The sequence below is a fragment of the Cydia amplana genome, chromosome 19 (genome assembly GCF_948474715.1).
Source record: "Cydia amplana chromosome 19, ilCydAmpl1.1, whole genome shotgun sequence".
NCBI lineage: Eukaryota > Metazoa > Arthropoda > Insecta > Lepidoptera > Tortricidae > Cydia > Cydia amplana.
Window position 1 is genome coordinate 13287143 of NC_086087.1, and position 14132 is coordinate 13301274.

Genomic DNA, 14132 nt, shown 5'->3' on the forward strand with positions numbered 1-14132 from the left:
GTTAAAAAGAGGTTGAAAGTTTGTATGTGGTTCAAATTTTATTTTAAGCTAGGTACATGAAAGTTCGTAAAAAGATATATTATTAAAATGCAAGAAAACTAATTTCAGCGTTTTTGAAAGTTCATCCCCTAAGGTGGTGAAAAAGGGTTGAAAGTTTGTATGGATATCAAACATTTTTTCGAGCGCGGGACTTGAATCTTTGTATTTGGGGATATTATTAAAAGACAAGAAAAGTAATTTCAGCGTTTTGTAAAATTCATCCCCTAACAGGGTTAAAAAGAGGTTGAAAGTTTGTATGTGGTTCAAATTTTATTTTAAGCTAGGTACTTGAAAGTTCGTAAAAAGATATATTATTAAAATACAAGAAAACAAATTTCTGCGTTTTTGAAAATTCATCCCGTAAAGTGGTAAAAAAGGGGTTGAAAGTTTGTATGGATATCAAACATTTTTTCGAACGCGGGACTTGAATCTTTGTATTTGGGGATATTATTAAAAGACAGGAAAAGTAATTTCAGCGTTTTGTAAAATTTATCCCCTAACAGGGTTAAAAAGGGGTTGAAAGTTTGAATCCATTACAAATGCTTTGAAACTTCTTAGAAAGGCATAATAGCCGATTACAAAAAAAAGCTATGGGACGTTTTTTGGAAATTCAACCCCTAAGGGGGTTAAAAAGGGGATGAAAGTTTGTCTTGGGGTTCAAATTTTATTGTAAGCTAGGAACTAGAAACTTCGTAAAAAGGTATTATAATAAAAGAGAAGAAAACTAATTTCAGCGTTTTGGAAAATTCATCCCTCAAGGTGGTGAAAAAGGGGTTGAAAGTTTGTATGCACATCAAATATTTTTTTGAGTGCGGGACTTGAATCTTTGTACAAGGGCATACTATAAGAATACAAGAAAAGTAATTTCAGCGTTTTTAAAAATTCATCCCTTGAAAGGGTTAAATAGGGGTTGAAAGTTTGTATGGAGATCAAACATTTTTTTCAGTGCGGGACTTCAATCTTTGTATAAAGGCATATTATTAGAATACAAGAAAAGTAATTTCAGCATTTTTGAAAATTCATCCCCCAAGGTGGTGAAAAAGGGGTTGAAAGTTTGTATGCACATCAAATATTTTATTGAGTGCGGGATTTGAATCTTCGTATAAGGGCATATTATAAGAATACAAGAAAATTTATTTTAGCGTTTTTAAAAATTCATCCCTTAAAAGGGTTAAATAGGGGTTGAAAGTTTGTATGGAGATCAAACATTTTTGTGTGCGGGACTTGAATCTTTGTATAAAGACATATTATTAGAATACAAGAAAAGTAATTTCGGCATTTTTGAAAATTCTTCCCTCAAGTTGGTAAAAAAGGGGTTGAAAATTTGTATGGAGGTCAAACATTTTTTTGAGTGCGGGGCTTGAATCGTTGTATAAAGGCATATTATTATAATACATAATAAGTAATTTCAGCTTTTTTAAAAATTCATCCCCTAAAAGGTTTAAGAAGGGGTTGAAAGTTGGTAGAGAGTTCAAATTTTATTTAAAGCTAGGAACTTCAAACTTCGTATATAGGTAGTTAGGTAGTAGGTTTTACTAAATAGTGGACTTGAAAATATGCTGGGGGTTGAGAGGGATATCGAGAACAATTTTATTCAGTTAGGGGCTTGAAACTTCGTAGCCAGGTTGTGTATAATAATTAACAAATTATTAACTGCAGTCCCTACTGCTATCGTTTTCTGCATAATGTTCTAAGCTAATATAGAATATATAACCACCAATATACAAATCCACGCGTACGAAGTCGCGGGCAACAGCTAGTTAATCATAAGTAAGTACAGCAAATATGTGATTAGTCATCTTTGCAACAAATATTAGAGTAACCCAATTAGAATTATTTAGCACATCTGGAAGACGTTCGAGACGAATCGACGCTATGGGTTGCGGCGTTTCATCTTCCTTCAACGGACTGGTTCTCTCTCTTAAAATATTGCATAGTCAGGTAATATGAACAAAGTTGAGGATAAAGTAGGTAGGTAGGTACCTACTATATTAAGTTCAATGGAATTGTTTAACAAATCGGATTCTAACAATAATCAGTTCGTTGAGAATTCTCTGAATTCTATTTAGAAATCAAGCTACATGGGGTTCTGCTTAAGGAAGTGTATATACGACTAGTAGGTATACTCATGGACAAATTTAGAGGAACGCAAAAAAAGGTTTAGTACATACATGGATTACAGCATTATTTCAAAACTAGTAAATGAATTAAACTTTTTTTTGCGTTCCTCTAAATTTAGTCTATACCTAATTACCTATATGTCTGTCTGTACCTATACATATATACCTAGATCTGAAAAAAAGTGAATTTGTTACCAAAATAACTATCTACGTAATATTATTATCATAGATGAACCACATTAACATTTCTTAATTATTCCTAAGTTGGTACCTGTACCTAAGTATATTTCAGTACCTATACCTATAAATAGTATCTAGTCTTTATAAACTAGGTCATGGATATTTACTTCCGCATATCGTGGATAAATATCAACTATACTTAACACCTACAACGACGATAGCGTAAAAAGGAAAAACAAATAACCGAAAAAAGACCTACTTTCGGTGTAATGCCCATTATAGCCTATAACTGCCGTATTCGAACTTCAAGATATTCACAAGAGACGAGACGTACGAGATCCATTCTAGATACGTTATAGTTTAGATTTCAACTAGTTCTCTTTTGCAGCGCAATTCGGGCAACCAATGTCACTTTTACTATAGATCGTGTTAGATATCTATTAGATGTGAATTAGATCTCTAAGTAAGTAGGTACCTAATATCTTGTGGAAATCGTTCAAGAGTATCTCCAGAATCGCGGAAATATCAAATTTGACAGGTTAGATCTTAAACATATCGTTATCGTATCTTGGCGATGTCTAAAAGATATCTAATAGATGTCTATTACAAAATCCGAATCGGGCCCTAATTTATAGGCTTGGCCGAACAGCATTTACTTCTTCATCTTGCAGGTAGATTAAAAATCCCTAAATACAGTTAATTACTCAATACTTAATTATATAAAACATCACATAAACACTAGTGTCCGACCGAAGGTTCGGTTTCGGTTTCGGTTTCGGCCAGTTTCGGCCAAAAAATCATGTTTCGGCCGTAGTTTCGGTTTCGGCCAAAAAACGGCCGAACCTTTCGGCCGGGCCGAAACATACGCATTGGTACTTCGTTCTATGAAACTAAACTATGTGACAAAGACCAAAAGTTGTGGAACAAGTAGGACAACAATATTAATACATATACTGATTTATGTATACAGAAATTAATCGGTTTATTATTAAACACAATTCCACTAATGATGGGGCCACTGAACGGTCGACGCAGTCTTAAGAGGCTGTCAATACCTAAAACGCGCACACTGTCTAATTGTATCGTAGTAAATGAGATAGCACTGTAGCATGTTACTGGGCCTGGGCAAGGGAATAATAAGAAAACTCATCATCTTCCTCGCGTTATCCCAGCATTTTGGCCACGGCTCATGGGAGCATGGGGTTCACTTGACAACTAAGCCCAAGAATTGGCGTCGGCACTATTTTTTACAAAAGCGACTGCCATCAGACTGACCTTCCAATCCAGAGGGTAAACTAGACTTTATCGGGCTAGTACGGCTTCCTCAATGGTAAATATCAAATGATATTTCGTACATAAGTTCCGAAAAACTCATTGGTACGAGCCGGGGTTTGTAGTGTTTGTACCTGCAACCTTTGGATTGAAAGTCGCACGCTCTTACTCACCGCTAGGCCACCAGCGCTCAATGTGGATTATTTGTGTAATATTACTCGTTAGCGGTTTAGGTATAAGTAAATGTTTTGACAAATTGATTTTAATTTCAGACACATAAGTCAAGAAATAAAGACATTAGAACCGTTTAATGGTGATTTTAAGACCAATCTTTGCAATTATTTTCTATCGAGTCGATGTCGTTCAATCGTGTATCGAGTGCGGTCACGGTCTTAAAATATAATAAATATTAACATAGGTATAAATATATTTTTTGCTTTACTAAATCAAATAGTTTTTCTTAAAAGGGGCTACCTGCGGTTTTCATAGATTTTTTACAGGTTTTGAATCGTACTTATCTCCTACTTTTGCACTACAGATAGATTTTTGTAAGACAATCGGTTCTTCAATCTTTATCTCCATTATTGTTTACCGGATTTTGAAAGAAATGGATACTATTTTATGATTTTTTTAAACATTGTCTAAAAGAACACTTTTTTCGTATCTAGATTGCTGTGAAGGATATTACTTATACGAAATCTACATATTTGGGTTCGTCTTTGACGTGACGGTTTTAATTTTGAACGAATTAACACAAAAGTTATGGCCAGAAAACCAGTTTATATTGCTTAAAGCCGTTGCTGTTAATATGATAAGCTACAAAAAACATAAGAAAACTAAGGGATTCAGATCGAAGGTCATTGGCGTGGCGGAACCCCTTAAGTAACATCGATTTCAAGGACATTGGGTGTTGACAGCCCCTTAATATGAGTTTAAAAGCGGTTTTATGACATTTTTTCAACTATTTTAACAAATCTTCAAAAGTTTCGGTTTCGGTTTCGGTTTCGGCCGAAACTAGAGCCAAAGCCGAACATTCGGTTTCGGTTTCGGTTTCGGTCGGACACTAATAAACACACTACATTTCTACAAATTACATAACACAAAAAAAAAACACAAGTCAAAAACAAAGCAGTCAGCAATTAGTCAAAAATCCCACCCCGCGTCATCCCAGGCGCAAAGGTGCCCAAAACGCTCGCCGCATTACCGCGCTGAATCGCGATGGACAACCTCTGCACCAGGAATGACCCGGAGCGGGGATCCACACTTAATCCACTTAATCGGTATGTACTTAACAAAAATTCATTAAGTCATTAGTATAATTTTGATTATCATAAGATTCGTAAATTTCATAAGCCATTAATATACATCGAGCGACCATGTTAGAGTGGTCGCTTTATATTTGGCAACGTGATAGATCCCATGTACAAAATTGAACGGACAGTGGATAGTACAGCCAGCCTATTATGGATAGCTTTATCCATCTTTATCCACGTGATAAAATAACTGTCACTGTTTAACACAGTGGGAAAGAAAGTGACGGACACCGTTTTATCACGCTGTCACGTAGACAAGAACGACCATCATATCCGTACAGCTATTGTTAAGATAACTGTCTTGTTGAAAAATTAAATAAAGTCCGTGTTGTATACGGGAGCGAATGATACGACCGGCTTGCTTCAGAACTGGTTTATTACTAACTGACATACTTGCATACATGACACTCCTCCCACGCTTATTCTGGGAACCTGATAACAAATAAATAATCACTAGGTAAACACCATGGACAACTTATACTTACAAACTAAATCTTATAATTAACGACCTTATCTCTAGGGCGCAAGTTAATGCGACGAGCGCCAGACTCACACATTGCCGCGTTATCATTATCAATAACAACAGCTGATGGCACGGAGTCTGTAGTCTCCGTACGAGCGGTAGCAACGGTGTTTGCGTGTGAGTGTCGCGCTTCAGTCATCCCCTCCGCGTTTACATTTTGCTCGAGGCCTGACTGCGGCGTCGCAGACGACGAACCTGCGATCAGCTGTTTGTCCCCTCCCGACATAATAGAATCGGCAATGGCGCCATCTTCGCATTCAAAAAAAATCGTCATTTACATTATGTCGTTCGCTTGCACTTGAAGAGTTTGGCATTACCGATTCCACTTCTGTGGAATTTGGCTCAGCAATACTTAACCGAGGTGGTTCTGAGTTTATAATATTTGGTGACGACAAATCGGAACAATCGTAATCAGTACTGATCGGTGCATAATAACGTCTTAATTGATCAACATGGCGTTTACATATGCCGAGACTGTTCACAAACACTGTATACATTCTATTACCTAACTTATTAACAATCCTACCTAATAGCCAAGTAGGCCTTTGGGATATGTAACAACGAACCCAGACATCATCTCCAGCCTCAAACAATCTACACCTATCTGTACCAACATCCAAAATTGATATATTAAGTTTTTGTTTTGGTAAAATTAAATGCAAACGTGTACGCAAATCTCGACCAAACATCAATTTAGCAGGTGAGTCACCGGCCGCGCAGTGCGGCGTAGTACGGTATTCAAATAAGTACCTTGCTAGTTGCCTATTTATTTCCATGATCGCTGAATTGGAATTCTTTTGTAGTATGCATTTTAACATCCTTTTACACAATTTTACATATATTTCGGCTTGCCCGTTGCTACAAGGGTGATAGATAGGTGAAGTTAGATGTTTTATTCCATTAGACTGACAGAACTTTTTAAATTCCTCGTTACTAATCTTTGGATCGTTATCCGATATAATTAATAACGGATACCCAAAAACGTAGAATAACATGGCTAACTTACGAACTAGTGTCTTTGTGGATAAATCATTCATATATATGCATTCTACCCACTTACTATAACTATCTACTACAATAAGAAATACTTTCTGATCATATTGAGCGTAATCGATGTGTATGCGTTCCCACGGGCCGGATGCGCGGGGCCAGGGCCGGAACTCTGCGCGCGCGGGCGCGGCGCGCAGTGCGCTGCACGTACTACATGCGAGAACCGTGCGTTCGATTTCCGAATCGATACCCGGGAACCAAAACTTACTCCGTGCTAAATTTTTAGTTTTTACTACGCCAAAATGACCCTTATGTAACTCCCTAATCAATTGTTCTCGATATATTTGTGGGATAACAATCCTATGTCCGCGTAAAACACAACCGTCCTCCACGTCCAAATCATTTTTACAATTATAATATGGTAAAATATTTTTACACTTTATCTTACGTGGCCACCCGAAACGAATGTATTTAGATACCATCTGCAGTACCTTATCTTTCAATGTAGCCTCCTTTATATCATCGAACAAAACAGGCAGTGTACTATCTGTAATAAAATTAAGATATGATCCGCCCCTGCAAATATCCGGTTCGTTATCTGTGTCAATGGGTGACCTTGAAAAGTAGTCCGCTATGGCATTCTTTTCACTCGTTATATATTGTATTTTATAGTTGTATGCGGACAGGAAAATAGCATATCGCTGTAACCGCGAAGCGGCCATAATAGGAATCCCATTTTTTTTTCCAAATATGGCTAACAAGGGTTGATGGTCGGTCCTAAGAACGAAAGGTATGTCGCGACCATATAGGTATTGGTGGAAATGCTTTACACCGAACACTATAGCCGCGGCTTCTTTATTGATCTGGCTATAGTTTTTTTCACTCGCCGATAATGACCTCGAGGCAAATGCGAGCGGTCTCTCATGACCCTCGGTGCCTTGCGCCAGCCAAGCGCCAAGGCCCCCGGGGCCCGCGTCAACTGTGAGCACCAGACGTGCCGCGGGATCAAAATGAGTCAGCACCCTATCAGAAGCTAATTCTCGCTTTATTGTATTAAAAGCATTATCGTGCCTATCATTCCATACCCAGGGAACGTCTTTACGAAGCAGCTCGTGCAATGGACTCAGTGTGGACGCGGCGCTAGGAATAAAATTACGATAGTAATTTATAGCTCCCAGGAATTTTTGTACATCCATTACATTTTTAGGTGTAGGTGCCCCTAAAATTGCTTCTGTCTTTTTTGGACACGTTCTAATGCCGTGCCTGTCGATGACGTAACCTAGGTATGTTACACTTGGACGGAAAAATTCGCATTTCTCTTTTTTTAACCGTAGGCCAGCGTCCCGTAGTCTATGAAGTACCTCACGCAATCTAGACATGTGTTGTTCCCTAGTGCTGCCTGTGACACATACATCATCAATCCAACAAGACACGCCTTCGATACCGGCTAGCAACGTCTCCATCGTCCTTTGGAAAATGGCCGGCGCATTGGCCAAACCGTAGACGAGGCGGGTGTATTTAAATAGCCCCCGTGACGTATTTATGGTAGTAAGCTCCTGGGATTCATCCTCGATAGGAAACTGGTTGTATGCGTCACTGAGATCAATCTTGGTATAAGATTGGCCTCCTCCTATTTTCGCAAAAACTTCCTCAATTCGCGGCATTGGGTACCTATCCACATGCATGTCTTTATTCAAGGTTACCGAATAGTCTCCTGCAATACGCACTTTACCGTTAGGTTTTAAAACGGGAACTATAGGCGTAGCATAGTTTGAAAAATTTACCGGTACCAAAATACCTAACTTGACTAACCGCTCAATTTCTTCTTCTACCTTACTTTTTATAGCAAAAGGTACGGTTCGGGCTTTAAAAAACTTCGGTTCGGTATTTTCCTTAAGACTTAACTTTATTTTAAATTTATTGAATGTGCCTAAACCATCCTCCCATAATTCGGCATACTCATTAATCAAACATTTCACATCAGTTTCATCATTATGCACCGACAGCATATTCGTTTGTATTGGACGCAATTCAAATCCAAATTTGAACATAAAATCACGACCTAAAAGCGGTGGCCCTCCGTTCTCAACAACGTAGATGTTAATCTTATTTATTATACCTTGATAATTAATATCAACTGTAAAATAACCCAAAGGCGTGATTTTGTGTCCATTATACACACATAACTTTATATATGTTTTTATTAGAGGTTGTTTAGGAAATTTAGCCATATACATTTGTTTTGAAATAACCGAAAGTCCAGAACCGGAATCGAGTTCCATACTAACTTCTTTATTATTTATGTTGACACGCAAAATAATAGGAGCATAATTTTCATACCTTAGGTTAAAGAGCTCACATTCCTTACAGTCTTGACAGGTAGTATCCGAATCTTGTCCTTGAGTTTCCACACAATTAACCCGAACTTTACACACTTTCTTTAAATGCCCTTTTTCACCACACTTCTGGCAACGCAAACTTTTATAGCGACACTTATCACTATTATGATTTTTCATTCCACATACGAAACAACGAGGAACATCGCTATCGCGCTGATATCTCGAACTGGAGCCCTGGGTCGCGCGGCCGGGCGCGCGGCGGTCGGACCTGTCGCTCGACCTCCCGTTGCTGCCTACCCGAAACACCGGCTCCTGCTTCACTATCACATCAGCGCCAGATGTATCCACCTTTTTTGCCTCTCGTGCACACTCAGCCTTCTCCGCAATTTCCAGTGCCTTCGCGAAGGTCAAACTTTTATAGTCTTGCTCAAATAACTTGTCCCTTTCATGGCCCATGCCCAACCCGAGAACGAAACGGTCCAGCAGAACCATCTCCAAGGCGGAACCGAATTCGCAGTAGCATGCGAGACCCCTTAATCGCGCCGCCCAGTCACCTAGGGTTTCACCAGGACTCCTTGTAGCACCGTAGAATTTTGCCTTCTCGACGAACGAGCACTGCTTGGGTTTAAAATGCTTATCGAGTACATCCACCAGTTCTTTGTACGTTTTCTTTTCAATGTCATCTGGGTATACGAGGTTACGTAACAGCCGGTACGACTCATCCGAAAAATATGTTAACAGCACTGCACTTTTATTGCTATCCTCGATGGAATTCAAAAGCAGGAATTTTGTTAACTTTCCCTTAAAAATCAACCAATCGCCAGTTTTGTGGTCAAAAACCGATAATTTGCCTAAAAACGACATATTTTTATTTTTTTTAACTCGCGGGTAATTTCACAACTCGTCAGCCAATGTTGTATACGGGAGCGAATGATACGACCGGCTTGCTTCAGAACTGGTTTATTACTAACTGACATACTTGCATACATGACAGTCCGTCAACCAAATCTTGTCAGTAGTAAAAGGCGGCAAATTTGAAAAATCGCGGGTTAGCAACACTGTGTTCAAATAATTCCAAAACGCGTGTTATCAGTGTTTTATCTGTGGAATGTGGATCGTCAATGACAGCCGTCACCTTATTTGTTTTCATTTGGTTTTCATTCTGAATCGTTTCTGTTTCAAGAGATATTTCTGCTATCACCATTAAATACCAATACATTAAATAAGAATAAGCAAAGCTAAGGGGCCTACAATGTACAATCATGCTCGTTGATGGTAAACATTACTAAAAATGGAGGTTATGACAAGTACTGGAAGAACTCTTTCGAACTTTTAAGATTATGTTCAGTTTTTTTGTTTTAGGGTTAAAAGGCATAAATAAAATGAAAACGTATGCCTAAATCTATCCAACAAGACCATAAATTGTGTCCTGGAAACCGTCCATAGGCCCACATGTCTAATATTTTCAGCAATCAGTTGTGACTATTTACAAAGGTAAACCTTTTAAACAGTATTAAGAGCCTTGATTATATCGCCGTTCTTTCGCAATATCTACCTAATCCATACATGTTTGTTGCAGGATTAAATCTTGCCCAATATAAGGCGTTCGTAGTAGAAAGTATCTCTTCAGACAATACTTACCTATGGCGGTTTATATACGTGTACAACGCAACCAAGTCGAAAAGTGCCCCTTATCTTATTTACCTTTAAATTAAATAAACACCCAAATATCAGTTGTTTTATTTTTAATATGTATATTGTACAATATATACCAATCAAAAAAATTACACAGGTATGTCATATTCATTCAGAACAGTACACTAATTTACATTAACAAGTGGCATATTATATTGTAAATAACAAATATATGCACTATCTAATTATCTGCATTTTGATATGATTTTATTTTAGTATAGGGAGTTGTTTTTGATATCTTCAAATTTGTTCATCATTTTGATTAACATTGTTTTAACATCGCTTTTAAATTGTCCGTCCATGTTTCAATTTTTTTCAATAAACCGCGAGTGACAATTTGAATTGACGTACGCAGCACGGCTAGCACATGATTACCCGCGGGATAGCTCGCGCCGCGAGAGACGGCAGTCGGCCGTCACAAATTTCTATCTCTATCTGTCAATTCCTCGATTTTGGCAGCATGAGTTCGCACATCGAGAAAAGAGTTCCACGAGAGAGAGCCATCCCGCGCGCGACTTAGCCAATGTGGCCATTTATACATGGAAAAAACTTTTCATTCGTGGCAACACTGAATCGGTAAAATAATAATCGGATAAGTAATGAATAGTCAGCCTTAGAAACGGAACGTCCCTAGTCACGATAACTTTGTCTCTTTCTCGCAGTATGAAGAATAAGAAATAGCAAATATTATTTTTAAGTCGAAAATGTCAGTGTCAATACTGTCAATCAAAATTTGATTCGCTTTGTCGTTACAAGTTGGAATATATTATTATAATTATCTAAAGATTACCTACCTAATCATTAAAATACAACTCCTTACGAATAATTGGCGTTTTGTTAAAAGTTTTGGCTAACAAAATACCATCTTTACGAAGAAGTCAAGTTGTAAGTACTTACGTACACAATTCAATCTTCATAAAGCTCTTTTCCGTTGTCTTTTGCAAAAAAATTATATTCCTTTTAAATCTTATTTACAGACTAAATATCTTATGCTAATCCCCGACATATCTCCGTTATGGCTGGCTAGCCACTGCATTGCTGGCTTCGAAGATAGATTGAATGACAATCATGCACAAGCCTGTCATCAAACACGGAGGTATTCTCTACACCTAAGCATGCTGCTGCTAACCGCAGCCCTCCTGCCATCACGGAGGACATAGAAGGGCTCAAGTTGGGAACCTACTCCGTGCAAGGACAGTCGAGTGTTGATAACACTTCTCAAATAATGTGACTTTTAAATAAATACTACCAAAAACTTTAAATGATTTTATTTACTTTGACCTTTTTGAGATAGGTACTCAGATTTAAGTACGATTCGTCGGAGTCGGAGCGCATTTCACATTTGTATGCCCAAAGCCGGTCGGCTGCTTGCGGATCGGATGGCTCCGGACGGATTCTATCGCTTCTGCCACACATTATGTAAATAGGTACACTGAAAAAGCATTCCGGCGCGGCCCAACTCCAGCCGGTCGGTGGGAATCGTAACTTAAGGATTAGGCTAGTACCAACTCGTACACTACAAAGTAAGTATTACGGCTGTGGTCTTCTGTGAGGTGGAGTTTGAGTTGAGCTGCCAGATTCATTATTTGCATTCTTTGTGGAATGTTGTTTCACAAAATTTCGTCTAAATCGGTTCGGCGGATAAAGCGTCAAGAGGTAACATATAGTCAGCAGCAATAGTTGCTAAGCGGGCGTGGTGTTCAAAATTACCTTGACGCGCTCTTATTCTCTTAACAATAAAGTCGCGTCAAGATCATTTTGAACACCTCGCCCGCTTAGTTACTATTGCTGCTGACTGTACATAGGTACAGATTTACTTTTGCATTTACTTATTATAAGTGAGGTTGATCGCAATATTCAGGTCGGGATTGTGTTGTTTATATCCCACAATGAATGGAAACACCTAAGGAGCGACATAATATAGGTTGTCAACAATAATTGCATGTAAAAATACGCGTGTAAATATAACGGGTTAGCACTGATTGATAGCACGTAATTGTTTCCCGGATTAGCAATATATGTATCAATTATTTATGTTTCTATTAATTATCCCCCAGTCAATTCGCCACCAAAGGGTTGCTTTGTTGATGTGGTCGTGATCGTACAATCTTAGGCTTAGATTTTTTTCTGTCGGATTTTCGTTTAACTTAAGAGAACAAACAAGTCATTGTGAAAAAATATAATAATTTTGATATTAATGGCATGATCATGAAACTCAAGATTCAAATTATACTTAAACAAAAAAGTGTTGTAGTATGAAATAAATATAAAATATGGAAAATTATCTTTCTTTTAGAACAAAAGTCAACAAAACTTCGACCAAATGCGCTTGTCGCCAAACTCAGTACCCTAGTCGCGACCCTCTAGCCTCGAAGACAATTTCTCTCATTTTGACGTTCAAACGCGGGACATTTTGTCTCCCATAGTACACTCGTGCTACGATTTTCGAGAGTATCCCGCGTGGAACTGTCAAACGACAAAATTATGTCGCTTTGACATTTGTCCGCGAGACAGCGGGTTGTCGCGCGGCTCTTATGCTACCGATTCGCGAGAGAGCTCTATGTCGCGGCATTTTCTCGCCTGTCGACTGTCGCGCCCATCATGTGCTAGCCGTGCAGGGCGCGCTCAGCGGAAAAAAAATCTTATGGTTCGATGTACATTGCTGCTTTTCTTAGCGCAATACTGCTCTTTGAGTGTTGCCCTACTTTAGTTTGCTTTACATTGCTACTGACAAGATTTGGTTGACGGACTATAGGTACGCGACCAGCGAACGAGCACGGTAGAGTAGTCGCGTTATATTTGTGGACGTGATACTGCCCATGTCCGTAATGTCATAGAGAAAAAAATACATAGAGTGCTCACTCCATACATCAGTTTTAGTACCAAAAAGACTATTAGCATCTAGCATCGAGTAGCGGAACTATCAGTACTGCTACTTGACAATAGATGTAGCACCAACCGGAAAGTCTTATGCTGTTGAGATAAGACTTTCCGGTCGGTGCTACATCTATTGTCAAGTAGCAGTACTGATAGTTCCGCTACTCGATGCTAGATGTAGACACTGAAATTAATAGTCTGAACTGATGTATGGAGTGAGCACTCTTGTCTTATTATATTTCTCTATGGTAATGTTCGTATCGTAACAGAGCAATACTACCGGAGATTGGTTAGCAGTTATTGTCAGGATAATTTACGAGAATAGCTACTCCTAAATTATCCTGACAATAACTGCCTGGTCCTAGCCATGTAAAATTGTTAAATGTGTAACTTTTTTTAATCAATTAACCCTTTTTGACAAAATTAACTAAATATTAAGGGTTACCAGACGTCAGGAATTTTCCTGACATGTCAGGAATTTTGGCCGTTTGTCAGGAATGCGGCCGGAATACGAAAATGTCAGGAATTTTAGTGAATTAACAATACGTGCTTAAAAAGGTACTTTATTCAAATTTACTTATCAAGCATACATATATAATAATATATCGTATACAGCTATACCCCCCCGTCGCGTCGCCCGCCGATACGAGCGTCAGGAAAAAAAATCGCAAATCAGGAATTTTGTCAGGAAATTCCAAATTTGGTTTGGATCTGGTAACCCTAAATAAGTAAGGTGTCAAGCTTCAAGTCAATAACACAAAAAAGTTGATAAGTGGTCGAGGTG

General features: G+C 38.4%; 1 protein-coding gene across 1 annotated transcript; it reads right to left on the reverse strand.

The window, feature by feature from the left end:
• Positions 1-5282: 5282 nt before the first annotated feature.
• LOC134656845 (uncharacterized) lies at positions 5283-9764 on the reverse strand. The gene is made up of 2 exons (XM_063512371.1): positions 8778-9764; positions 5283-5356 (listed from the first exon to the last, which is right to left on the reverse strand). Exons 1-2 carry the CDS (start codon positions 9638-9640, stop codon positions 5344-5346), a joined length of 876 nt encoding a protein of 291 aa, XP_063368441.1. The 5' UTR covers positions 9641-9764; the 3' UTR covers positions 5283-5343.
• Positions 9765-14132: the final 4368 nt, after the last annotated feature.